The sequence below is a fragment of the Macaca fascicularis genome, chromosome 11 (assembly GCF_037993035.2).
Source record: "Macaca fascicularis isolate 582-1 chromosome 11, T2T-MFA8v1.1".
Lineage (NCBI taxonomy): Eukaryota > Metazoa > Chordata > Mammalia > Primates > Cercopithecidae > Macaca > Macaca fascicularis.
Genome location: NC_088385.1, coordinates 101,254,712 through 101,280,761, shown reverse-complemented (window position 1 = coordinate 101,280,761; position 26,050 = coordinate 101,254,712). Strand labels below are relative to the sequence as shown.

The window sequence follows — 26,050 nt, the reverse complement described above, 5'->3', positions numbered from 1 at the left end:
GTCAAGCATAGCTGTAAATGCAAAAAAAGAAAAATAAATATTTTTGCCTCCTCTGCATAGTGGGCGGGAGCTTGCCAGCTGTTTGCTAACATTTTAATCAGTATGTGGTTCCTTCCCCATGGGCCATTCGCATCAGGCAGCCGAAGTGCACAGCTCAAGCCTCCAAACAGACTGAACCCACCTCGAGTTCCAAGCCTCCCATGGATAATCACTAGGAAGAAGCCATTTTACAGCTCATTTACATCTCATACTCTCCTAGGGATCTCTATCTCAGCTTTTAATTGGCCAAGGCATAAGAATAAAACAAATCACCGAGCAAGAAGTGCCTAGAACATGAAAACCGGAGGATTAGAAATCCTGCACCTTCAGAAAAATCCACGCTGCAAATATTTACCTAACATACTCTAAAGTGTAGTTTCCCTGGGCAGGGTTCCACGATCTTCTTGGGGTCAACTGTCACCAAATCTGTGATAAAGGTTTTCTTATTTGCCTTTGAAAGCCTACTCATTGGTTAGAAAACCCCAAAAGAACAAAATAACAAGGATTTCAAAACTACTAAATCAGCATTAGAGAAATAGAATATTTAAACATATATACTCTATCCAGGGTAGTGATTCTCAAACCCAGTTGTCTATCAGAATCACCTGAGATATTTATAAAAATATAGATCCCAGGGCCATGCCCCTAAATATTCTGATTTAGCAAGCCTGGGGTGGACCCAGGAACCTGTGGTTGCATCACTCCCCATGAAACGATTGTATAGAGCCTAGGTTTGGGGCCACAATACAGAGTAGCACTTTTCAAATCCCCTTCTGTCCAGGAACCAGTGCTAATAACAAGGTATTAATATATTTTTCCTTTGATGAATTAATAGGAATAGGAGGTGGTGCTATTTGTTTGTTTGTTTGTTTATTTTAGTAGAGACGGGGTTTTACCATGTTGGCTAGGCTGGTCTTGAACTCCTGACCTCAAGTGATCTGCCCGCCTTAGCCTCCCAAAATGCTGGGATTACAGGTGTGTGCAACCACACCCGGCCGAGAGGGTGCTTTTTAAATCCAAGTCTTGACAAAATAAGAATCTGGCTTGACTCTGTTGGCACCCCTAATTTTCTTATTGAAATGTTATTAGTGTGTGGTTCCCAAAGTCTAAAAACCCTTACTTTAAGGTCCTTCTGCACAGCAATAACACTCCCCCTGAAAGTCAGAATTCCATATAAAATTCAGTTCACATACAGAGGGTGTGTGTGAAATGATCATCTTCTGTTCTCAAGACAAAGAGGCTTGGAGGGCTGGCATGACCTCTCTGCAAAAGCCTCTGCACAGACACTTGATACATGTGAATAGAATGAACACAGGGACAGTCAGCTCGGAGGGACTCCCAGTGAAAATACACTCCAGTGAAATCTGTAAGTGTCCAGTGATGAAGACTGCAAAAGTCATACATTTTTTCAAGCACCAAATAGGCACAAAACTCTATTTGGAAATATCACAAGGAAATGAATATTCATGATTTCTTCTAGGAAAGCATTTACAGTTATTCTGGAAGAGGTAAAATAATTTAGGTGATGACAGCACAGTCAAGGAAACAACCATATGAGTGGTTTCAGTTCCCTCTGGTAACCTGGGTACCAAGACAGGGGTGTGCATGGAGGACCAAAGTGGTGTTAGAATGGCTGAGAAAGTCAGAGCAGAATCTGGCAAGGGCATATGGGAAGAGGTGACTTTCTCCAATGTTTCAAAGCAGAAAGGGAGACAGGATTTTGTGAAAGAGGGGAGGCCATTCTAGGTTCAAAGAAGGCCATGGATAAAGGCTTGGCATGGCAATGGTCGCTGGCTGGCTGAGTACAAGAGGCTGGGAAGCGAATTTGTTTGCCTGTTCGGAATATATAAGATATTCAGAAAACGGCAGGTGAAGGGTTGGGTGCAACTGATGGAGGATCTAAAAGCAACCAACTAGCTTTACAAGGTGATCTCAAATACTTCAGAGGCATATTTTATAGGTGAGCAAGGTCTGCGTTTTAATGAACAAAATTAACCAGAAATGCATCACAAAGGCTGCACCACCAGTGTGGACAAAGTAAAGTGGAAAATTGAGGTGATTTTCCAAGCAATCAGTCCCAAACAGCCACCACCCAGTGGCTAAGAGCATTTTTAAGCTCACATCTCTGGCCTGGTGCATTAAATTGCCTTTTGAAGGATTTAGGATCAATTGGGTTCTATGGTCTGATTATTTATGTCTCCCCTAAATTCATAAGTTGGAATCTAATACCCAATGTGGTAGTATTAAGCCATGGGGGCTTTGTGAAGTGATTAAATCATGAGGACTGCACCCTCATGAATGTGATTAGTGTTCTTATAAAAGAGGCTTGAGAGAGTTCCCTTGCCCCTTCTGCATGTGAGAATACAGCAACAAGGCACCATCTGTGGAGTCAGAGGCCAAGCCCTTACCAGACACTGAATTTGCTGGAGCCTTGACCTTGGACTCCCCAGCCACCAGAGCTGTAAGCAATACATTTCTATTGTTTATAAATTATCTAGTCTAAGGTATTTTGTTATAGCAGCCAGAATGGACTAAGATATTGGGTAACTCCAGCTCTCACCACAAAACCCACTCAGCTCCATTAATGATCATCACTCAGTCCTGGAGACGTTCTCCATGAACTCAACTCTACTTCTAGTCTTTCTCATCCAAAGAGACCCAGGAGTCCTCAGTCTGCCCACTGTACCTCCTAACCATCTATTGAATCCACTTCTCTCCATCCCCCTTGGCTTCTCCTCCAGCTCTCACTTTCCTTCTCACCTGGACCCCTCCAATAGCTTTCCTATCTGATCTTTCGGAACTCAGTCTTTCAGTCTTTCACTTCTTTGGCCCATTCTCCACCTTCAAGCTATTCATTCATTCATTCAGTCAAGAAACATTTATTGATTGTGAATGGCTATGTTGTGCCAGACACAGTTCAAAGCACAGCAGTGAAGACGTCTTCCCAAAGTCCCTGCCTCCATGGGGCTTACATTCCAGTAGGGAAGACAGACAATGCACAATTGAACCTTTCTGTAATATAAATCTGATTGTGCTGCCAGTCTCCAGCTTCAACCTTTCAGCATCTCATCACAGCTCCCAGGATTCACAGTTCACAAGGCCTTTCATGGTCCCCAAGATACCTCCTTTGGTATCTACCTTCTCTTCCTTTCCCCTTTCCACCTTCCCCTACCCCATTTGCCTTGGCCATACAGAAGCTCTTTTGGTTCTTCAAACAAAGCTTTTTCTCTCCTGGACATCATGCAGGTTGGTCTCTGTCTGAAATACCCATCCCCCTCCTCTTTGTCTGGCTCAACTCTACCCTCGCCTTGTCTGGACATCACTTCCTCCAGGAAGCTTTCCTTCCCCCCTTCCCCCTCCGCCATGTCTTGTCAGGTACATTTTTCATGTGCTTCTCATGGTACTCTGTGTTCCCTGCATTTACACACTGCATTGTAACGAGCTACTTACTTCTCTCTATCCCTGTGCACAGTGTTTTTTTTAGGGGCAAGGGGAAGTCACTGTATCCCTAGCACCTAGCATAGTGCCTCACATATAGTAGATGTACAATAAATACTCCCTGGATGGATGTATGAATGCAATGAACTCAAACTGATAGAATACTGATTGTTAAAATTTCTCATCTCACCCAGGGCATTTCTTGCTTTTCAGATCTCTGAATTATCTAAACCATTTGGGTACAGTTGGCCCAATGCTATCTGGCTTTTCTGCACTCTCCTATCCAACTTGCCCTCCTCTTATCATTGCCCAGGCATATCTGATAGTGGGGTCTTGGAGTCAAGGAATGAGGTAAATCAGAGGTGAGGAGGACCCAGAGGAAAAGTGGGAACCAGAAGGTAGGTAGGGAGGGAGTCTACAGAGGGGGAACTATTCCGATTCCTTGGGCAAACTAAACTCAGGAGGTTCCCTTGTTTTTTTTTGACTTTATAACAAAAATAAAGAGTCCACATACCTTTGTAGGTTGCTCTGGTTGGGATGCTACAGGTGCAGGTCCGGTTGGGCTGACTTTTATTCTGGCAGAGCTCCCTGCTAGAGTCCACGTTCTTCACCATGCACTTTGAGTGTCTTGGAGAGAAGCTTCCCACCACAGTCACTGTAGTCTGTGCAGGGAAGATACAGGGAAAAAATGATGATTTTTGCCTCATTTCCATCACAGAGCCTCATATGATCTCACCTTTTGACCTGCCACAGGAAGGAGAATTTCTCAGAAGAGCTGATGTAAAGAATAGATGTTTCTGGGTGACAGAGCAAGACACTACCTCCAAAAATAAATAAATAAATAAATAAAAATATAAAAGAATAGATGTTTTGTTGGCTATTGGGTTTGCTCTTTTGTACACTGCATATTCTTATTCTTTGACCATTTTTCTGCTTTGTGCGTATATTTTTCTTATCAATTTTCAAGAGCTCTCCGCATGGTGTAGATATTAATCTTTATCTGTCATATTTCTGACACATATTTTTCTCCTAATCTATTGTTTGTCTTGTAACTTTTGCTTGTGGCATCTTTTATCCTTACACAATGTGCTTTTAAGTAATCAAATACAGGGTTTCTTGTCTCAGCTATAAAGTGCTTCCCAAACTCTAGCTTACGGACAAATATAAAATTATTCCAACGTCTTTATTGCTTTATTTTTTAAGCTGATGTCTTTAATCCATCTGGAATTTATTTTTATATACAGTGTGAGATAAGGGTACAACTTTATCCAGATGGTTAATCAATTATGTCACAGCCATTTATTAAACAAAAAACAAACCTCCTTTTCCCACTGAATTGAAATACCATTTTGTCCTATGTTAAATTTCCATTTATCTGGAATCTATTTCTGAACTCCGCTCTCTTTCAATAATCTATTGATCTACTTCTATTCCAATGTCATTAAGTTTTTGCTCCTGTAATTTTAAATATATTTAGCATCTGATAAGGCAAATCTCTCCTTCTTTATCGCTATTTTCATAATTTTCTTAGCGTTTCCTGGACATTATTCATCCATATGAACTAAGTTCATTTTATCCAAAGGGGTTGAAGAGACTGAGTCTAAATGAAACTGTATTAAATATATGCCTTAATGTTCGAAAAATTTATATCTTTATGATATTAAGTATTCCCATCCAAACACATGACTTTTTTTCATCCGTTTCTCTTTGATCTGGGGTTCATTTAAGATGGCATGCCTTGATGATCCCCTAGGTGTGAAGATACATTTGTCAACTATTCCTTATGGCTAATATTGTTAGATAATGATTAAAGAAGGTGGCCTGTGAAATGTGCTTTAGAATTAGTTAAGGTTTTGCTTGTGGTCAAACATATGATTAAATTCGGGTGGAGGGAGTGTTTGTGTGTGTGTATGTTTGTATGTGTACAGGGATACGTCTGTGTGCCTGTACATGTGTGTATGTGTATAGTAGGGACACAGAAAGACAATCTTGAAATGTTCCCAAAGTAGCTTTTTCCCAAGGAAATGGTCCAAAGTAACAAGGCAGCCAGGTCTCCTGTTCAAAACGAAAATTATAGGAATTAACATGGCAACAGTGGACTCCTTTTGCATCAGGTGCATGATGGGATCTGGTGGGAATGTGGGCCAAGTAAAAGGAACCTGGGAGTGCAGGAACCTTATCACCTCCTATGAAGAGCCATAGTCTAGACAACCTGGCAGCTGTCTGTCTTCTGTTATACATCTCACTTCCTCCCAGACTTGCTGCACTGCCAACTAAGATTCTGCTGTTTCCCTGGTTCTCTGATAAGCTTGCTAAGTCTTGTCTAGTCCCTGGAGGTCACCCCTATCTTTCCATTTTCAAAAAGTTCTGGCCATATTATCATGCTGGAAGAAGGCAAGTTCTTTCAGTCCACTTCACCTGGACTGAAGTTCAATTGTCTTTAGGGAATTCTGGACTCAGTAAAAGATCCCAAACCATTCCCACTAACTTATCTTCAACAAACGCCTGAACTCTCATTCATGCTGAATCTTCAACACAGCATTTATATCCGCACCACACATCTTAGCACACTATCACATATTATCTTGTATACATGTATGTCTTAAATTGAGTTCACAAGAGTGTCAGAATTTTTAAAAATCACATTTTCAACAATTCTTTTAAAGTTTCCACATTTCCTTCTAGTTCTCACATATGTAGTTTTACATAACTATAATTATTCCATTTATTTATTCCACAAATATTTATCAAGCTTGCAACATATGCCAAGTGCTGCACAATGGTACTGATTATACCAGTGAACCAAACAGCTATGGTCCTTGCCCTCAAAGAGCTTATAGACTAGTAGAAGTATAGAACATTCCACCAGAATAAAATTGGAGGGTCACATGGTATCAAGGAATCATCAAGAGATGACTGAGCTAAGATGGTACAATAGAGAGGGAAAGAACCAGGCAGTCAAGGTACCCCTTAGAAGTAGCATGGGGCAGGACTGGAAGTGGGGGATGTGGATATGGAGGATGCTGGCGAGCAAATGGATGGATGGAGGTACCATAGGTACCATACATGGAGATGGGGCATACTGAGGGAGAGGCAGATGGGTGGAAGATTCAAGACTTCAATTTGGGGTGTATGTAGTTCAAGATACTTGTGTGATACTTGAGCAGATGTGTCAAGTTGGGTATGGGCCTGGAGCTCAGAGGAGCAATCTGGGGTGGGGATAAAGGAGACATGAACATACAGATGATTGATAAAGCTATGAAAGTGGATAAGATTGTCTACAGACAAAATGTAGAGTAAGGAGAGAGGAAGAACCAAAACTGGGCCTTAAATGGCTCCAATATTTAGACACAGGGAGAGAGGGCACCAGCAAGGCCCAGCAAGGAAATTGAGGCCTGGCCACAGAGAAGAAGGAGAGCACGGAGTGGGCGTGCCACGGAAAGCAATGGAAAAGACAGTTTCAAGAACGCTATCAGCCAAGTAAGATGACCTTAAAGTGTCCACTGGAACGGCTGCATGGAGTTCACTAGTGACCTTAGCAAGAACCGGTTCAGGGGAACAGTGGGGCAGAAACCAGGTTGGAGTGGACCTGAAAAGAAGAGACAGCATGTTTTTTCAGGTGCAGCGGAAGGAGAGAGGAGCCAGTGAGGTGAAGGTATTTTTGCGTAACTTGGGGTCCAGGTGAGTACGGTTAAAAAGCTGAAGCTTTGTCCTAAGAAACCCAGCATGGGACTCCTTACCAGGCTGATGGCTCTTTCTTGAATCAAGCTGGATGAAGAGGGAGTGAAGACTTAAAGGGCAGATGGGATGCAAAGGCAGCTGGGGTGTCAATTAGCTGGCAATATCCACAGGGCCAAAGAATTGCTTGCTGTACAACACTCTTATCAGATCGACATATTATACTGAATCATTCCTTATTGCTAAACAGTTTCGTTATTTCCAGGTTTCTAATTCTATAAATGCTACTGCAAGAGCATCTTCATGCCTAGGGATTTTCTTCTTTCAAGTTATTTCCTCAGGATTCTAAGGCTGAAATTAATGCTTCAAACAGAATGAATATATTTATGAATTTTGAAACATGCTGCCAAACTGCTTTCCAAAAAGGTTGTGCTAATTGGCATCACCAACACTGGGTGTTAGCATAGCTTATTATCGCTTTAATTTGTATTTATTTGAAAACTAGTGAGGTTGAACATATTTCCATATTTCTATCTACTTTCTGAATCTCCTCTTGTGAGAATATCTGTGTTTTGGCCCAGTTACTTTTTGGTATACTGATGTTTTTCTTTTTAATTTTTCTTAGTGTTATTATCTTATGATGAATATTTTTTTAGTGGCAAATATTTTCCTGAAGTGTGTGGTTTAGTTAACTCTTTTTTTTTTTTTTTTGACAGAGTTTTGCTCTTGTCAGCCAGGCTGGAGTGCAGTGGCACGATCTTGGTTCACTGCAACCTTCACCTCCCGGATTCAAGCAATTCTCCTGTCTCAGCCTCCCGAGTAGCTGGGATTACAGGTGCCTGCCACCATGCCTGGCTAAATATTTTTGTATTTTTAGTAGAGACAGTGTTTCACCATGTTGGCCAGGCTGGTCTAGAACTCTTGACCTTCAGGTGATCTGCCTGCCTTGGTCTCCCAAAGTGCTGGGATTACAGGCATGAGCCACCATGCCCGGCCAAGTTAACTCTTACTTTTTGTAAAAGGAAGTCATATATATGAATATTTTTCTTTTGTTATTACATACCATATTGCTTCAGAGGTAAAATTATGTTCAACTTCATTTTCTGTTAGTTCTTCTGTGACTTATCTTTACATATCAATTTCTTAATTAGTCTAATTTTTATTTTATATTTAATGTAAAATACGAAATTATGTTTCCATAGTATAAGCCAGTTATCTCACACATTTTATGAAATAATTTTTGTTTCCTCTCATTTTATGATATCTGTTCCTTAAAAATTTTACATCTATTTCTGAGCTTTCTACTATATTTTATGAATCTATATTCCTATTTTTAAACCAGAATCATGGATTAAATTATTGTTGATATCTATCTATCATCTATGTTTGCAATCTAATGGGAGTGGTCTTGCCTAAATCAACTTCTTTCTTTTCAAAATATGTTTTGGATATTCTTGATCAGCTCATGTTATTCCATGAGCTTTTATATTATATTTTTATAAAATTCCATGAATTTTATATTAACTTTAAATAAACACTAATTCAAAAATCATTGGAATTACATGAAATCAAGAAAAATAGGTGAGGAAGAAGTGCTATTTTTGTGATATCTTCTCACCAAGAAATGTAGAACATGCCTGAATATGTTCAAGAGGTTTTCCATATATTCTAAGAAAACGCTTTGTGTATTTTTGTTTTTATTTTTGTTTATGCTTGTGTTTTTAATTGATAAGGTTTTGCTATGATAAATTATAAATAGCCTTAAGGCTGGGCGCAGTGGCTTACGCTTGTAATCCCAGCACTTTGGGAGGCCAAGGCAGGCAGCTGAGGTCAGGAGTTCGAGACCAGCCTGGCCAACATGGTGAAACCCCGTCTCTCCTTAAAACATAAAAAAATTAGGCAGGCATGGTGGTGGCAGGCACCTGTAATCCTAGCTACTCAGGAGGCTGAGGCAGGAGAACCACTTGAACCAGGAGGCAGAGGTTGCAGTGAGGGGAGATCATGCCATTGCACTCCAGCCTGGGAAACAAGAGTGAAACTTCGTCTCAAAAAAAAAAAAAAAAAAAATAGCTTTAATACACCATTGCTCTGGTATCTAACTAGAATGGCTTAAGCTAAGTTGTTCAAAGCAAAATCACTATTTTTGGTAGCTGACTTCAACACATATCTCTTAGCAAAAATGGTTTTAAAGCAGGATATGTACCTTGCTTTTTAAGTTTATGGCTGAGTAGTTCTGTTGTTTTTATGAATAGGACCTTTTATTAATGAGGTTAAAAGTTTGTTTTATTTGACATGTAGTAAGGCTATTGATATTTAAATATTTATTGAACATTCAGCACTTCATTTAATTTTTATTCATTTGAATAATATTTAAAGCTAACATATTTAGATTCTGCAGATATGCAGCCACTTAAGATGAGTAAATAATGGTTTTTGTATATTTAATTCGAATAATTATATGTATTATTTGTTTCTTGTGTTACTGCAGTGGACAGAGCTTTATAAATAATGTCAATAGTATTAGCAATGGTGGAATTCCTTGTGTTAGTTTAGATCTGTAAAAGAATGTTTCTAGGATGGGCATGGTCACTTATGCCTATAATCCCAGCACTTTCAGAGGCTGAGGTGGGAGGATCACTTGAGTCCAGGGATTTGAGACCAGCCTGGGCAACATAGGGAGACCTTATCTCTATAAAAAAAATTTTTTTAATTAGCTGGGTGTGGTGGTTCACACCTGTAGTCCCAGTTACTTGAGAGGCTGACGTGGGAGGATCCCTTGAGCCCAGGGGTTCAAGGCTGCAGTAAATTATGATCACCTCTTTGCACTCTAGCCTAGGTGACAGAGTGAGACCCTGTCTAAAAAAAAAAAAAAAAAAAAAAAAAAAAAGGTTCCAGTGTCTCTCCTCTAGGAACCACATTGTTTAAGAAATACTTTTATTCCAATTAGCCGGGCATAGTGGTATGTGCCTGTAATCCTAGCTACTTGGGAGGCTGAGGCAGGAGAATCCCTTGAACCTGGGAGGTGGAGGTTGCAGTGAGCCTAGATCATGCCACTGCACTCCAGTCTGAGTGACAGAGCAAGACTCCCTCTCAAAAAAAAAAAAAAAAAAAATGTAGAAAGCTGAAACTGGATCCCTTCCTTATATACCTTATACAAAAAATTAATTCAAGATGGATTAAAGACTTAAATGTTAGACCTAAAACCATAAAAACCTAGAAGAAAACCTAGGCAATACCATTCAGGACGTAGGCATGGGCAAAGACTTCATGACTAAAACACCAAAAGCAATGGCAACAAAAGCCAAAATAGACAAATGGGATCTAATTAAACTAAAGAGCTTCTGCACGGCGAAAGAAACTAACATCAGAGTGAACAGGCAACCTACAGAATGGTAGAAAATTTTTGCAATCTACCCATCTGACAAAGGGCTAATATCCAGAATCTACAAAGAACTCAAACAAATTTACAAGAAAAAAACAACTCCCTCAAAAAGCGGGCAAAAGATATGAACAGACAGCTCTCAGAAGAAGACATTTATGCAGCCAACACACATATGCAAAGGTACTCATCACTGGTCATCAGAGAAATGCAAATCAAAACCACAATGAGATATAATCTCACGCCAGTTAGAATGGCAATCATTAAAAAGTCAATGGCAATCATTGAAAAGTCAGGAAACAACAGGTGCTAGAGAGGATGTGGAGAAATAGGAACACTTTTACACTGTTGGTAGGAGTGTAAACTAGTTCAACCATTGTGGAAGACAGTGGGGCGATCCCTCAAGGATCTAGAACTAGAAATACCATTTGACCCAGCCATCCCATTACTGGGTATATACCCAAAGGATTATAAATCATGCTACTATAAAGACACATGCAGACATATGTTTATTGTGGCACCATTCACAATAGCAGAGACTTGGAACCAACCCAAATGTCCCTCAATGATAGGCTGGATTAAGAACATGTGGTACATATACACCATGGAATACTATGCAGCCATAAAAAAGGATGAGTTCATGTCCTTTGCAGGGACATGGATGAAGCTGGAAACCATCATTCTCAGCAAACTATCACAGGGACAGAAAACCAAACACCTCATGTTCTCACTCACAGGTGGGAACTGAACAATGAGATCACTTGGACACAGGACGGGGAACATCACACAATGGGGCCTGCCGAGGGGTGGGGGCCTGGGGGAGGGAAAGCATTAGGAGAAATACCTAATGTAAATGATGAGCTGATGGGTGCAGCAAACCAACATGACACATGTATACATATGTAACAAAACTGCACGTTGTGCACATGTACCCTAGAACTTAAAGTATAATAAATAATAACAATAATTTTATTTCTGTGTCTTTTCTATTTTTATTACATATCTCTGCTTTCCTTCTCCACCACATCAGTCATTCCACCACGGGAGCCCATGTTTACAACCGTGTATGAATTCCTCCATATTTTTGCCTATGCTCAAATAATCACATAGAGACATATATACATAAATGTGTACAGGGACATTTTTTGGTCAATGTAAGATCATGCTAGGAACACTTTTATGCATCTTGCTGTTTTTACTCAACAAAACCTCACAGAAATCCCTCCAGGACAACTGGAATTGCTCTAATTATTTCTTTTTAATGCTGATCCCATAGTGAGTATGAGGATGTACTATCTTTTAATTGTTTTGTGGAAAGAAACAAAGCTTCTGTGAACAGAGCTTCTGTATTATATGGAGGTTTTTCTCTGCCTACAAAGTAACTAGAATGTTACTAAGTATATGAAAGGCAGGTAGCAAATAGCCTTTGAACAGAGCTAATAGATGGAACTGAACATGACCCTAGACTGCCGTCTCCATAGGTCAGGGTCAGTTTCATTTAAACAAAGACCTGAGATTTTCAGGTAAGCTGAAGGTGGCAATAGGGTAGGAAATATTTTGAAATAATGTGATCAAGAGATAGAATCAGATGGCTTATCAACACTATTAAAATAGTTAGTCCGAAGTTGGTTTGAAAGGATAGCTTTAATCAAATTACAAACTTCTTATCTTCTTTACTTTGAGAGTGGTGGTGAGCTGGAGAGAGTGAGGCAGTGGCTGTGTGGGAAGTCTCTGGGAAGATTAGGGTAAACCACAGTGGGACTTAGGGCGAGGAAGAAAACACCAGTGGTTGTTTGGGTGGTAAGCAGTTTTTGAAATGTTCTAGACTAGATATAAACAGTGATTAACTTGTAATCATGAGCCCCTAGCTAGGTAAGGAAGTTGTATAAACAGCACTTTTTATTTAATGAACAAGCTACTTCTTCCCACTACATTTAGCTGAAGTATTATCCTTACATTTTTTTAAATGATGTAAGAAAAAAAATCTTCCAGAATCTTAACCACTAATCAGAGTCCTGGGTATATTCAAGGATTATGGTATTCTACTTTCTACTATTCTCTATTAGCGCCAAATTTGGCTATTTTTCAGACTGATGAGAGAAATTAGAATTTGGATACACCTAAGTTTAGATGCCTAAGAATCTTTTCCACCAAATCAATTCACTCTGATTCAGGGCTCGTAGAAGTTTGTATGAAAGTTCTTTTTTTTCTTTTTTCTCCAGGAAGACAACAGAAAGTGACAACAGCCAAATAGCTTTAAATCTGTTAGTTCTGATCAGTTACGACTTAAAAGCTTGATTCTTTTATTATTTATCACTCATTAAATACTTTGGCTCTCCTTTATTAAATGTTAAATCATCGTAAGTGGTAAAGTTCTTGCCATTTCTCTGAAATGGCAAAGTGTAAGGGAAAAGAGAAAGTGGCCCATTTCCTTGTTAATATGGCATTCAAACAGAACACAGTGAGCTCAACAGACAGGTCAGCTGGCTGCTGTACAATTATTCATAACAGAGGACTCCGTGCAATTATTCATAACACAAGAGCCGTCATTAGGGAGAAAATGTCTCCTTATAGCACCACTGAGATTGCAAGGCAGGAATTCCCTTTTCCCGTAGGGCATGGTTGGCATGTGCATCTGAAAATGCTTAAATATGCTCCTTGCTCCCTTCTCTCATCCAATGACAGGGCTGATGTGTTGTCAAGAGTGGTGCTGCCATAACGAGGGCCCACTGGCTTTCCAAAGGACCTCACATGGGATAGTCACTGCCCACGTTGGCCTTCTCTCCATCTCTACCAAGACTGTTGGAAGCTATGTTCGTAAGATGGTTACTGGAGAAGACTCAACACATTAGGATAAGGGACCATTACACTAAACAAAATTCTGCAATTAAGCCACATTTAAGGAATCTCGTTGACCATGAATCTGAACTTCTTTTTTCTCTACTTTCAAAAGCAATATGTATTTCTACTACATTAGAAGTCCAACTCTTCTTCCAGTTCAACCATTGAGAGTCATCTTCAGCTCCACAAGACAACAAACTCCACGAGAGCAGGCCCATGATGTGACTTGGTTACTGCTATATCCCCAGCACCTTGCAGAGTAGACGGCATCTGGTAGGCATTCAATATTCATTAATGAGTGCTAAATGAATGGAGTGCTATCACTAAGCATGTTTGATTGCTAATAGATATTTTACACACAGAAGGAAGTCAGCATCCGCTGTGCAAAATGAGACAATACAATGAGGACAAATTAAAATCTTTCCTCTTACCTTGTCTTTACTGCTTCGAATTATCTGAATTTTAGGGCACTTTTTCACTCCAGACGAAATATCCAGCCAGTTTTCTAAGGTCTCTGAACGTACACAATCTCCTTGGAAAGTGCACCTAAAAAAATGTGGCAACAAAACAGCGACCCCATACATGCGTTAGTTAAAACTTTTTTATACTTGGCTTCAGTACAGAATGCCAGACTTTGTACAGTGGATTATTGATTTGAGAGAGAATAGGAACATGATGCTAAAACCATGAAAAGCAACAAGAAAACAGCAGAGCATTTTTTTCCATCATGTCTAGGAGCAAAGAACAAATGTAGACAACGTGTTGAACTTCGACTCCTGAGCCATCTCTCAAGATGACATCGCCAAATATATCCGAACACATCCTCTCATGGATTCTGAAATAAGGAACTCCCTTTTAGAAATACCTAGCAAAGAACAGCTCAAGGAAGAAAGAGTTCACATATTGTATAAATTTTAGGTTTGCTATTCATTCCCAGAATATCAACCTATTGTGTAACTTGATTTTGTTTTAGAAAATAACAGTAATAAAGTTACTATTTTGTGCTTTGCAGTATGATAATTAAATAGAAATATTTCAAGGGCAGAGTCTGCCTAAGAATTTGATAAGACATTCCATAACCATCTGCTGCATAACATTTATTTAGACAGATACCAAATTATATCAAAAGATATAGGTGAAACATTTTTCCAGGGCCATTTTCCCAAGTCAGCCAGCTCAGAGGATGACCCAGATAAGTCTTAAGCTGTGGCCAGGGTCAACTACTTTGATAAAGAGATGCTCAGAAGCTGAGTGGTGAGATCACTGGCTTGCTTGATATGTCAGTCACTCTAGGTCACGCTAACTTGGGAACCCTTGCCTCACCAGATGGGGCACCGACCCGGCAAGAAGAACAAACACCAACAGCCATGTTATCACCAAAGGGTGCTGGACTCCATAGATAATCCATTGAATAGTGTCAAGGAATGAACGAAATACTTCTAGTACTACACCTCCTCAAGGCTGAAGATTAAAATGCAGGGGTGGTAAACCAGTGATGCTGAATTTTAAGAGAAACTGAAAACACATGAATCATAAGATTGAAAAGCAACCAAGTGATGACCACATTCAGCTACAGGGAGTCCCCGAGGGGATGTGAGCAGAATGAGGAATGGATGGGCCCAAATAGTGTATTTGGCTTCCTAAAGGTTTTATTTCTTCTCCTTCCTCTACTCTCTCTCTCTCTCTCTCTTAATTCTTAAGAATTTAGGCCTCATGGCTTCATCTTTGAGCTCTGTGTTAATCTGAATATGGCAAAAATAGAACAGGAAGTCAGTGAGTTTCACTAAACGTCATCCCCAAGCACAATACCTTTAGCGTGTCACCGGCTGCTGACATTTGGGGAACCCTGCTCCCAGCGAGCACATCTGTGTTCCACCCCCCACTACATCTGTGTCAGTTTCTTCTCCAACATTATAACCAGGAGGATTTTCATCAGCAATTCTCCAAAGCCATACATTTATCTGACCCTTGATGGCTAGCTCGTCCGTCACGGACATTAAATTCAAATTAAACCGCCTCTCAATGTCAGAGAGAGTTTGCAACGGAGAGACAAGCACTGCTGGATTGAAAAACAGAATGACGAAGCTGGTTCTTTCGGTTGTATCTGAAATAGATCATGACTGTCAAAAACTCCCTGCCTCTCATGGGCACTCTGGTTTGTGTAAGGCACTTCCTCTGCCTATAAGAAAAAAAAAAAAAAAAAAAAAAAAAAGCCGATTCTGAAGAGACTGGAGTACAAATATTTTTGTTGGCTCTTAATGCTGCCTGGGAGTCAAAGCCTAAGGCTGCCAAAAAAACAAGTGTAAAATATTTCATACAAATAGTGCCACAATTTGCCAATTTGTAGGCAGAAAACAGTAGTGCCACTGAGTTCTCACTCTCTTTTCTGAACTCCTATAGCATTTCTTGTCGGAAGTACGTATTTTGGTATTTAATCATATGCTGCCTTGAATTACAACTTAACTGTTTCCTAAGTCTATCTCAGTTCTCCCCAAGTAAGCTCTAAGCTCCTCAAAGAAGGGAGAAGGTCTTTAATATTTCTTTAGCAAATCCCTCAGTGTCTGGCAGCATGATATGCAAATACTAGGGTTTCAATAAATATTTTTGAATGAAAGGATGAAATATGAAATCTCTATAGGTCTTTTCCATTGCTGATTTTTCTTTCTAGAGTTTTAATTCATGTCTGACTCCAACTTATGCCAAAGAGACTATTTTTAAACTAAGCTAAAAGTTTGAATCTGGGGACCAAATTAGGCGGTGAGGTTTTCATTTTATTTTTTTGAAAAAAAAAGAGAAAAGAAAATATATAATGAACCTTTCATTTTTTATTCTGCATAAGGCAAAACCAAAATCTAACTATGTTAAGCAACTAAACATAAATTCCTTGTTTGTACATATATATATATAAAAACCCCACCACCTCTGAACTCCTATTCCTTGCCTCTCACCAGTAAAAATAAAAAATGAAAAAATGAAAAGCAAACCATGACACCAAGTATGTATAACCAGATGGCCAGCCAACAACAGTATCTTATTACTTCTCAAATATTGCAGATTATAAAATCTTCATGACAGCATATTACTCATACATTTACATTTCTTACAGAGCAGATCTTGTAGCTCCCATATTTTAGTAAACAAAGCTAGTTACTCCGAAATATTTCCTTTCGAAAGCTATCACTCTAATTCCTGCGTGTTAACAAGAGCAACGGTCAAGCGCATAAACACTTGAGCCACTGCCCTAATTAAATTAAAATCTCATTGTCACACAGGACTCTGAGCGAGGCTGATTCTTCAGTGATGCACTCTCAGATAGGCTGATATCTTAATGGCTTCATTTCAATTTCTTCAGGCCAAGAATAGGAGGAAAATTGGATTTGGATAAGAATGGACATATTCTAGAGAAATTGGTAGAGATACGTTTGCTTTCTTGACTTATTGTTACTTTTGCTCCACCCTCTACTGAGGATCTATCCCAAAGTCCTCAGACTCCCAGTCAGTATTTTATTTTTCTAGTCCTTATTTCCAGTTAGAGCTAATACTTTCATGATAAAGCCTGCAGGCAGACACAAGCCTATTTGCAAATTAGAAAACAGAATCCGCCCAAATGCAAAGATTGCCTGAAAAAAAAAAAATCCCCCAAACCAAAAAGTTAATTTAAAAAGACTTCCCTTATGTGAAAAACACTGTATGTAGAAACAATTCAGTCAATGAAACTATTTAAGAAAGCTGTTCTTGTTAGTTTGCTATAAAATCTGCTGTAGAGCTTAACGTATTCGAGATAATACTAGAGTTTGATATTGCCGTTCAGCTATGTAAGTATGTAACCGCTCCCTCCCTCACCCCCAACAGATTAAAAAGAAAAAAAAAAAAAACAGTTCCAAACCTACTCTGGCCCCGAGTCATAAACAGGAAGGTCCCAGACACTTGTTTCTAAGTTCACTGTTTGAAACTTAGAAAGTCTTTCTATACAATGGGTTTGCTTCCTGGGTTCTTAGAAATATGTGTAACCCATAGTATCCCTGAATAATTACCCCACCACACACTGGCATGGAGGGAATATTACTCTGTGCCAGGCACTGCTGGGAGTGTTTGCAGTTAGTTCTCACAACAGCCCCGCTCTATACGGATGAAACAGAAGCTCAGAGAAGTACAGTAACATATCAAGGCCACACAGCTGCCAAGTGGCCGAAGTCTTATTTCAGAGCCCACAAACTTGGCCCCCTTGCTGCATGCCTTCCTATAGATCCTAACCACCACTTAATAAAGGACATTCATAGTTCCTCCTGGCTTCCTGGGACCTCAACCAGTGGTTGGAGGGTGGGGCTGGGCCAGGACAAGGACACAGGGATGGGGACCCCAGAAACAGAGAAAAGAGAAGGTAAGGCAGAGACTGTAGGATGAAGAGGGTAGCAAGGATTTGGGGGAGAACAGAAGCGGGGATTCTGAGAGGCCTCTAATTTTCCTCTATCACTAGCTGTGAATACAACACAACCACACAACTAGCAAGAGGTGAAAATTCCAGGTGGCTCTGGACTTAGAAATCCATTCTACTGCCAAAAAATTTTTCTTGCAGACCATCTGTTTCTAATATAAAATGCACTTTCCCCCATAGAAATAATGTTATAAACAGTGATTAGGTTTCCAGGTTAGCCCACAAAACCTACTTATCCATAATGTAACTTTACTACTATATATTTGCAATAAAGAATAGCAGAAAACAACGAGATTGCAGCCATTTGCATTATATAGCAGTTTTCGTCTTTACTTATTTGTGTTTCTGCTCAGCTGGTAGTCTGGGAACAGTGCTCAGCTGGATCGACTTTTAAATTTATTATTACAGTATTGTTTTTATACAGCATTTCTTTTTTTTTTTAATGGGCATGGCTTAAATTATTAATTGTTTTCATGCCAACATAAAGAGCAGGGAGGCCCACCTCTGAAAAGGCGCGGAAGTTTCCAAGCAGGTAAAATACCCATGGGCTGGGCTGGGGGGCCTTGAGAGGCCGACTCTATCAGGCTAGAATCTTGCAGTAAAAATTTACCACTTACTCAACCTTGAAATAGAAACTCTGAACTCAGAAATGTAACTTCTACTTCCTGCCACTCAAATTTCATCAGCATCCTCTAATCTAATTGTTCACCAAGAGCAGACAGTCCCTGAAGGAATCTGATAACTACATATCAGGTAAGTGGCTTGAATGTGGGGGTTAGTGTGAACTGTTCCAAAGATTCTACACTGATATAATATCAGAAAACTTTTAACAAGGAAACAATCCAGCTTCTCTCTCTCCCAAGAAACAGGAGACTGCATCCATGCTGGGGGAGGGCTTTGCTATAAAAGCATCTCAAGGTCTTTTGCTAAGTGATTTGAAACAGATGTCTGCATTTTTAGAGAAGGCACAGAGCCCAATGGAAGGGTCAGGTGGTCCCCAGAATCGGGGGACTTTCTTGACAATTGCCAGTCCACGAGATGAGGAAACCAAGCCTACTGAATAGAAGAGAATAGGAAGTCTGTGACAAACTAAACTTCAAATGAAAGGCCTCCAGAGTCTTTAAGAGGGGAATGCCAAAACATAAGACCAGGAAAAATTGGAAAATTGGGTCTTCATCACTGAAGCTGAAAGTCAATCTACATGATAAAATTATGCTAATAACAGAGACAATTTAGAAAATTGTTTTAAGCAAAAACATCTAACATGCCAGGCAATGTCTTTTCACATGATTTGATTCATTTATTATTCACAACAAACCTCTAAGTAGCTGCAATAATTGTCCCTGCTTCACAGATGGGGAAACTGAGGCATAGCTGGTTCCATATTGCTTTCCTAAGGTCACAGAGATAGCAAGCAGAGGAGCTGACCTACTAAGTCAGGCAGTGTAGCCTGAAAGCCTGTGGTCTCATCAGCTACCTATACTGCCTCTCAGAATAGCTAATAGTGACTGAGCCCATCTGTCTTCGTCTGTTTTGTGTTGCTATAATAGAATACCACAGACTGGGTAATTTATAAAGACAAGAAATTTATTTTTTACAGTTCTGGAGGCTGGAGAGTCCAAGGTCGAGGGGCCTGCATCTGGCGAGGGCCTTATTGCTGCATCATCCCACAGCGGGAGGTGGACGAGCAAGAGAGGGCGAGAGCATGCACATGTGAACAAGAGAAAGAGACTGGAATTTGCAGCCTGAAGCCCTTCTATGCTTGGCATTAATCCATTCACAAAGGCAGAGCCCTCATGACCTAAACACCTCTCATTAGGTCCCACCTTTCAACAGAGTTGCATTGGGGATTAAATTCCCAACACATGCTTTTCAGGTGACATTTTCAAACAATAGCACCTTCCTAGTGCCCATAGGCCAGGCATTGTTTCTGGGGACTTCTGGGAATTAACACAGTAATCCTCACAACCAGCCCATGAAGTAGGTGTTATTGTTACCACCTCCATGTCAGAGGTTGAGAAACGGAGGTGCAGAGAGGTTAGTTAGCATGGTATCTGGCACTGGCATCCATCTCTTACTACCACACCAAATTGCTCAAAAATTGTAAAGGCTTCCAGGGTAGCGACATCACAAATGCCAGCATAATAGTAAGTAGATTCTTCCAAGACATGGCCATATAGGAAAATACAAGTTTTACTCAATATCTCAGCATTTTTCAAACTGAACTGTGTTCCTGGAGTTGTTTTGGGTGTTAATATTGAAGTAGGGTTCTATTGCCAAGAAGCTGGGAAACACTAGTTAAATAAAATTAAACAAGTCTCTCTGCTGCAGGACTTCTCAGAGCCTTGAAGACGCCACTGTGCTTTGTAACTTTCCGAGACAAGAACGAATGATGTACCATCTTCCAGCTTTTTTGCTGAAGGATGTTCTGAGGGATGAGAAATTCTAGTCACACACATTGGGAACCGCTACCTGGTCTGGTTTAATGAGCAATAATCCACATGGCGGATCAAATTAGAAAACTTTGTGCCTATTTTGGCTAGTTTGGGTAACTCTTGTACCCAACTGATCATGGCCTATTAATTCTAAGCATCCTTTACAACCCATGCTTACCCCCCACCTCTCACCTGGGTTCCTGCAGCAGCCAAATGAGGTCTCCCCCTTCCCACTTCCTGTTTCTCTCATCAACCTCCACACCAACATCTGGGTTATTCTTATGCAAGAGCTGATGATGTTACTCCCTGCTTAAAAATCTCTCATGATACCCTTTCTCCCATACCAGACTCTCCTGCCTACATGCCTTTCAGCACCCCCAGTCTGCAACACATGTTTCCATGCTCATCTCTGACCCCGACACTGAGATCTGGCCCCTGCCTTCCTCTTCAAACTCATCCCCAGGTAGGTTTGGTTGATGAGTCTGTCACTCTATCTAGACTGCAAGCTCCTAAAAATACCTGTCCCTGATATCTATTCCATAGTGCCTCGTGGAGAGTAGGCATTTGATAAACACATACAGGGCAAACAGGCCCGGCCCTCCCGAGCGTGTGCTAACCTCACTGCCCTGAATGCCTCTGGGCCTGCAACACTTGGTGAAATCACGTTCCTTGTTCAAGGGCTATTTCAGTGTCCTCCTCTATGATATTTGCTCAGACTCCAGGCAAAGCAGTCACTCCCTCCTCTGTGTCCCCATGACATTTACACATGTTCCTAGTCTACACAGCATACTGCATTAGTTGCTGATTGCCTGCCTGTCTCTCCAGCTACACTGTAAATCCCCCAAAGGGAAAGGACCACTTTATTCACCTTTGCACCCTCAGGGCCTAGGACCATACCTGGCATTCATTCTACAGATATGAACTGAGAGCCCATTGGATGCCAAACACTCCACTAGGCACTGCGGACATTTCAATGGATAAGCCAGTTAAGTTCCTTCTCTTATTGAGCTTATAGTCCAGAGAGGCACACAGACAAAAACCAAATAAACGGACAATCATTTAAAATAATTTCAAATTGAGGTATGTCTTCTGCAGAAACCAAAGATATAGGAGAAAGGAACCTACTTTAGACAGGCTAGTGAAGAAAGTAGGCATTTCAGCTAAGCATTCAAGGATGAGAACCATAAGAGCAGTGGGAAGAGGCCTGATGCTAGTGGCTCATGCCTGTAATCCTAGCACTTTGGGAGGCCAGATCACTTGAGGCCAGGAGCTCAAGACCATCCTGGCCAACCTGGTGAAACCCTGTCTCTAATAAAAACACAAAAAATTAGCCGGGTGAGGTGGTGCATGCCTGTAATCCCAGCTACTCAGGAAACTGAGGCACGAGAATTGCTTGAACTGGAGGCAGAGCTTGCAGTGAGTCGAGATCATGCTATTGCACTCCAGCCTGGGTGACAGAGCAAGACTCTGTCTCAAAAAAAAAAAAAAAATTGTAGTGGGAAGAGCATTCCAGGCAGAAGGAACAGCATGTGCAGAGTATCTGAGTGCACTTAAAGTATGGTCTCTGCAAGGAACTGATGAAATAGACCAGCTTGGCTAGAACTTAGTGAAGGAAGGGGGATAGCGGTTGTGTAGTTTGCAAGCCAGTGACCCCAAGCAAGCCATGTGCCCTCTCTGTGTCTCAGGCTCTCCATCTGCAGAAATGCAAATAATAGTTTTCACCTGATGAAGTTGGGAGAAAAATGTACATCTGTTCTAAGAGTTTACAATTATGCCTCAATAAATATTAGTTGTTATTATATTATATGGGAAAATGGAACAGAAAATATAGGCAAAAACTTGGATGACATAAGCCAAAGACAAAATGGTAGTGATGAGAAAGGGATTTGGGCAATGAGGTTGACCAGATGCCCTTTGGCATTGCTCACACACCAGCTCAATGCCCAACATGCCTTTTCTATGTAAGGAGGCAGACACAATTCAAGGCTTCTTGGAGGATTCTTAATCACAACTCTCTTTCCTCCTAAATATTAAAGGATTCTCTGGAGTCCTTTCATGCCTTGAGTACCAGCTATTAGAGCACTCTGCATGGTGTACTGAAATTATTCCCACACTCACCTGTGAGCTTCTCCACAGCAGACCCTCATACATCTTTGTTTTCCCCAGGGCCTAGTACAGGACCTGGCCCACGGCTGGCATTCAACAAAAGGTAGCTGAATTGGGTTAAGAAGGAAATTTTAAAGTGACTAAATTCTTGTCTATGTTTCAGTGATACCAGCAGAAGTCATTTCATTGATTTTTGTTCACGAGGTTGGCCTGTTCACTGGCGTGGTGGAAAACCAGCCTTTGTCTTGAAACTCTGAGCTATTTAGCACACAAAAAACACATTTGCAGACTGAAACACTCACACAAAACCGGTGTGGCCTTTGCTCCTTGTGGTTCTTTTGTGGGCGATGAGTGTACTAAAAGTTGGTGTTTTCTATTTCCAAACGCAAATCACGAACTAAATAATTTAGGGGAGCTATTTTAAAAAAACAACAGCTGGAAATAAAAATGTGAAAATGACACCTCTTGAGTCAGAAAGGTCTGGGTTCAAAGCTGCCCTCCCATATACTCCCTGTGTAACTGGGAGCTACATTCCTTAGCCTCTGTGGGCCTCAGTTTCCCCACCACTAAACAGGTGGCAATGATATTAAAACCCGATCCTCCTGAAAGCAGTATCAAATCCCACATTTGGCCTATCAGAAACAGTGCACCCTCCATATAGCAGAATAAAAGCATCCAAATGTTTAAAAAGCAAAAAACAAAATACTGGCAGGAAGGCTTCGAATGAAGATCTGAACATTGTGTTTGGATATGGAGGAGATGCTGGGAACAGGACAAATACTAGGTCACAGAGACAAGTGAAAACATTTGAGGAATATTTAAAGGCCAATCAATACATTCTTATGAAAGTGCATGCTGCCTGAGATAAGGTCATTTCAAAAAAAATCTATTCCATTACAACATATATTTACTAAAAGGGATGTTCTTAATGGTGCTTGTTGGAAGTCAGAGAGCATCCATTAAAGAGATGGTGCAGGTAAGTACAGCGGAGGCTGAGGTCTGAGAACATCAGTCACTAGCTCCACTAAAGAACAAACAAACCCGGCTGGGCATGGTGGCTCACGCCTGTCATCCCAGCACTTTGGGAGGCAGAAGTGGGGGGATCACGAGGTCAAGAGATTGAGACCATCCTGGCCAACACGGTGAAACCCCGTCTCATCTAAAAATACAAAAATTAGGCAAGCATAGTGGCACGCGCCTATAGTCCCAGCTACTCGGGAGGCTGAGGCAGGACAATCACTTGAACCCAGGAGGCAGAGGTTGCAGTGAGCCGAGATCACGCCATTGCACTCCAGCCTGACAACAGAGTGAGACTCCGTCTAAACACAGAAACAAAAAACAAAAAACAAACCCTGGCTTCTAAGCATGGCGACCACTTTCCCAGTGCCAACTGTCTGGGACACCAAGGGTGGAGAGTGCCCCTTAACACTGCTATCCCCTCTTCGCCTTCTGCTTTGCAATACATAGAACTCACAGCTCCTCCCACAGCTGAAAAAGGAGGTGGAGAATCCGCAGGACACAGGTTGACTCCCAAACCCGTTCCAAGGTTGGAAAGCTCCCCCAAATCCCTTCCAGCATTCGCAGTAACCCAGATGCATGGACTCAGCCCATGCCATGGTAATCCAGTAATTTCCCGAGGCCCAAAGAACGTATTCCTCTTCGCTCCCCACCGCTTCCACCCCACAGCCAGTTGTCCTACTTGCTTCTACACAATTAGTCAGCACAATGGGGTCCTCACACGAGAAGGAGGGGCCGTACCCAATTCCATTATCATTATCGCTGTCATTAGAGCCGCACTGGACCATAAAGAAGTGTCACCGCACAGACGTCAAGCTTGAGATCTGCACGAGGACACATCCCGGATTGGAAGGAAAGGAGGAAGGCTCTTCTGTCTCAAATTGTCAGCCATTCCGCTCAACAGTGCAATAGCCTATGAAGGCAGAGACCCCCAAAACTGAGTGTGCCCCTTCGGGTCTTGGCTCAGATGCCCCTTCTCACTGAGGCTTTCCAGGGCCCCCTGTTTAAATTTAGCGCCCCCTGCTTCCAACTAGCACTCCCCATTTCCTTTTTCTGCTTTATTTTTCTTCACAGCCCTGTTTACTCTGTGACATGTTCTCTCTTTCCTCATTTATTTTTACACTGTCCATCTTCCCTCATGTCATGCGTTAAAGAGTGTTCCCCCAAATTCATGACCATCAGAACCTCAGAATGTGACCTTATGTAGAAATAGGGTCTTTGCCGATGTAATGAGTTAAGGATGTCGAGATGAAATCATCCTGGATTTAGGGTGTCCCAGTGAATGGGAATTTTCTAGGAGAAAGGAGAGGGAGATTTGGACACACAGAAGAAGGCCATGTGAAGACCGGGGCAGAGATGGTTATCCTACCCCGAGCCAAGAAATACCAGGAGTCACCCGGAGCTGGGAGAGGTGAGGAAGGATATGCCCCTATAGCCTCCAGAGGGAGCCCAGCTCTGCTGACACCTTGATTTCAGACTTCTGGCCTCCAGAACTAGGAGAGGTTAAATTTGTGTTGGTAGTAATTTGTTATGGCAGCCTTGGGAAACTAAAACACTTCACTGGAGGGAACTCCATGAGGGCAGGGATTTTTTTTTTTTTTTAATTTTTGTTTTCATTTTAAGTTCCAGGGTACATGTGCAGGATGTATAGGTTTGTTACATAGGTAAATGTGTGCCACGGTGGTTTGCGGTACCTATCAACTCATCACCTAGGTAGTAAGCCCAGCATGCATTAGTTATTTATCCTAATGCTTTCTCTCCCCTGACCCTACCCTGTGACAGGGGCCTATGTGTGTTGTCCCCTCCCTGTGTCCATGTGTTCTCATTGTTCACCTCCCACCTATAAGTGAGAACACGCGATATTTGGTTTTCTGTTCCTGCGTTATTTGCTGAGGATAATGGCTTCCAGCTCTATCCATTCCCCAAAAGGACCTGATCTCATTCCTTTTCATGGCTGCTCATTCCTTTTCATTCCATGGCACATATGTACCACATTTTTCTTTATCCAGTCTACCATTATGGGCATTTGGGTTGATTCCATGTCTTTGCTATTGTGAATAGTGCTGCAATGAACATGGGTGTGGAGGGATTTTGACCTGTGTTACTCACTGCTAGTGCTTAGAATCCCAGCGCTTAGGACAGTGCCTGACACATATCAGGTACTCAGCAAATACCTGTTAAATGAATGCATGGTTGCCTAAGCTTTCAAGATGGAGGGTTTTCTATGACTCAGGTGGGCCCTGAGTGCCATGTCTTTCTTATACATAGCAGTTATCACAAATGCTCCATTAGGGCCATTTGCTCCAGGCTCTCCCCTCTCTACCCACTGCCATGACAGATCATGTCACTTGCCTGTTTCTCTTTGTTTTGCTCTAACGGCTTAGGAGTTGGAGCTGAGCCTAGAGTTGAATCCTGCTTCCACTACTTGTATAACCAGTGGTAGGCAGAATAATGGCACCCAAAGATGTCCACGTCCTAATCCCTGGAACCTGTGACTGTGTCACCTTATATGGTGTCTCAGTTCGTTTTGTGTTGCTATTACAGACTACTACTAACTGGGGAATTTATAAAGAAAAGAAATTTATTTTTTTACAGTTCTAGAGGCTGGGGAGTCCAGGGTCAAGGGGCCTGCATCTGGTGAAGGCCTTCTTGCTGCATCATCCCATGGTGGAAGGGCAAGAA

The 26,050-nt window shown here is 41.3% G+C and overlaps 1 protein-coding gene across 2 annotated transcripts in view; it reads right to left on the bottom strand.

The window, feature by feature from the left end:
* Nucleotides 1-26,050, bottom strand: part of PLXNC1 (plexin C1) — a 159,202-nt gene that overhangs the window by 84,319 nt on the left and 48,833 nt on the right. For both annotated transcript variants that reach the window (XM_005571872.3, XM_045365712.3), the window contains exons 5-6: nt 13,807-13,921; nt 3,992-4,139 (exon numbers count right to left, since the gene is read on the bottom strand). In XM_005571872.3, the coding sequence (XP_005571929.3) occupies nt 3,992-4,139; nt 13,807-13,921 (263 nt within the window). The remainder of the gene's footprint in view (nt 1-3,991; nt 4,140-13,806; nt 13,922-26,050) is intronic.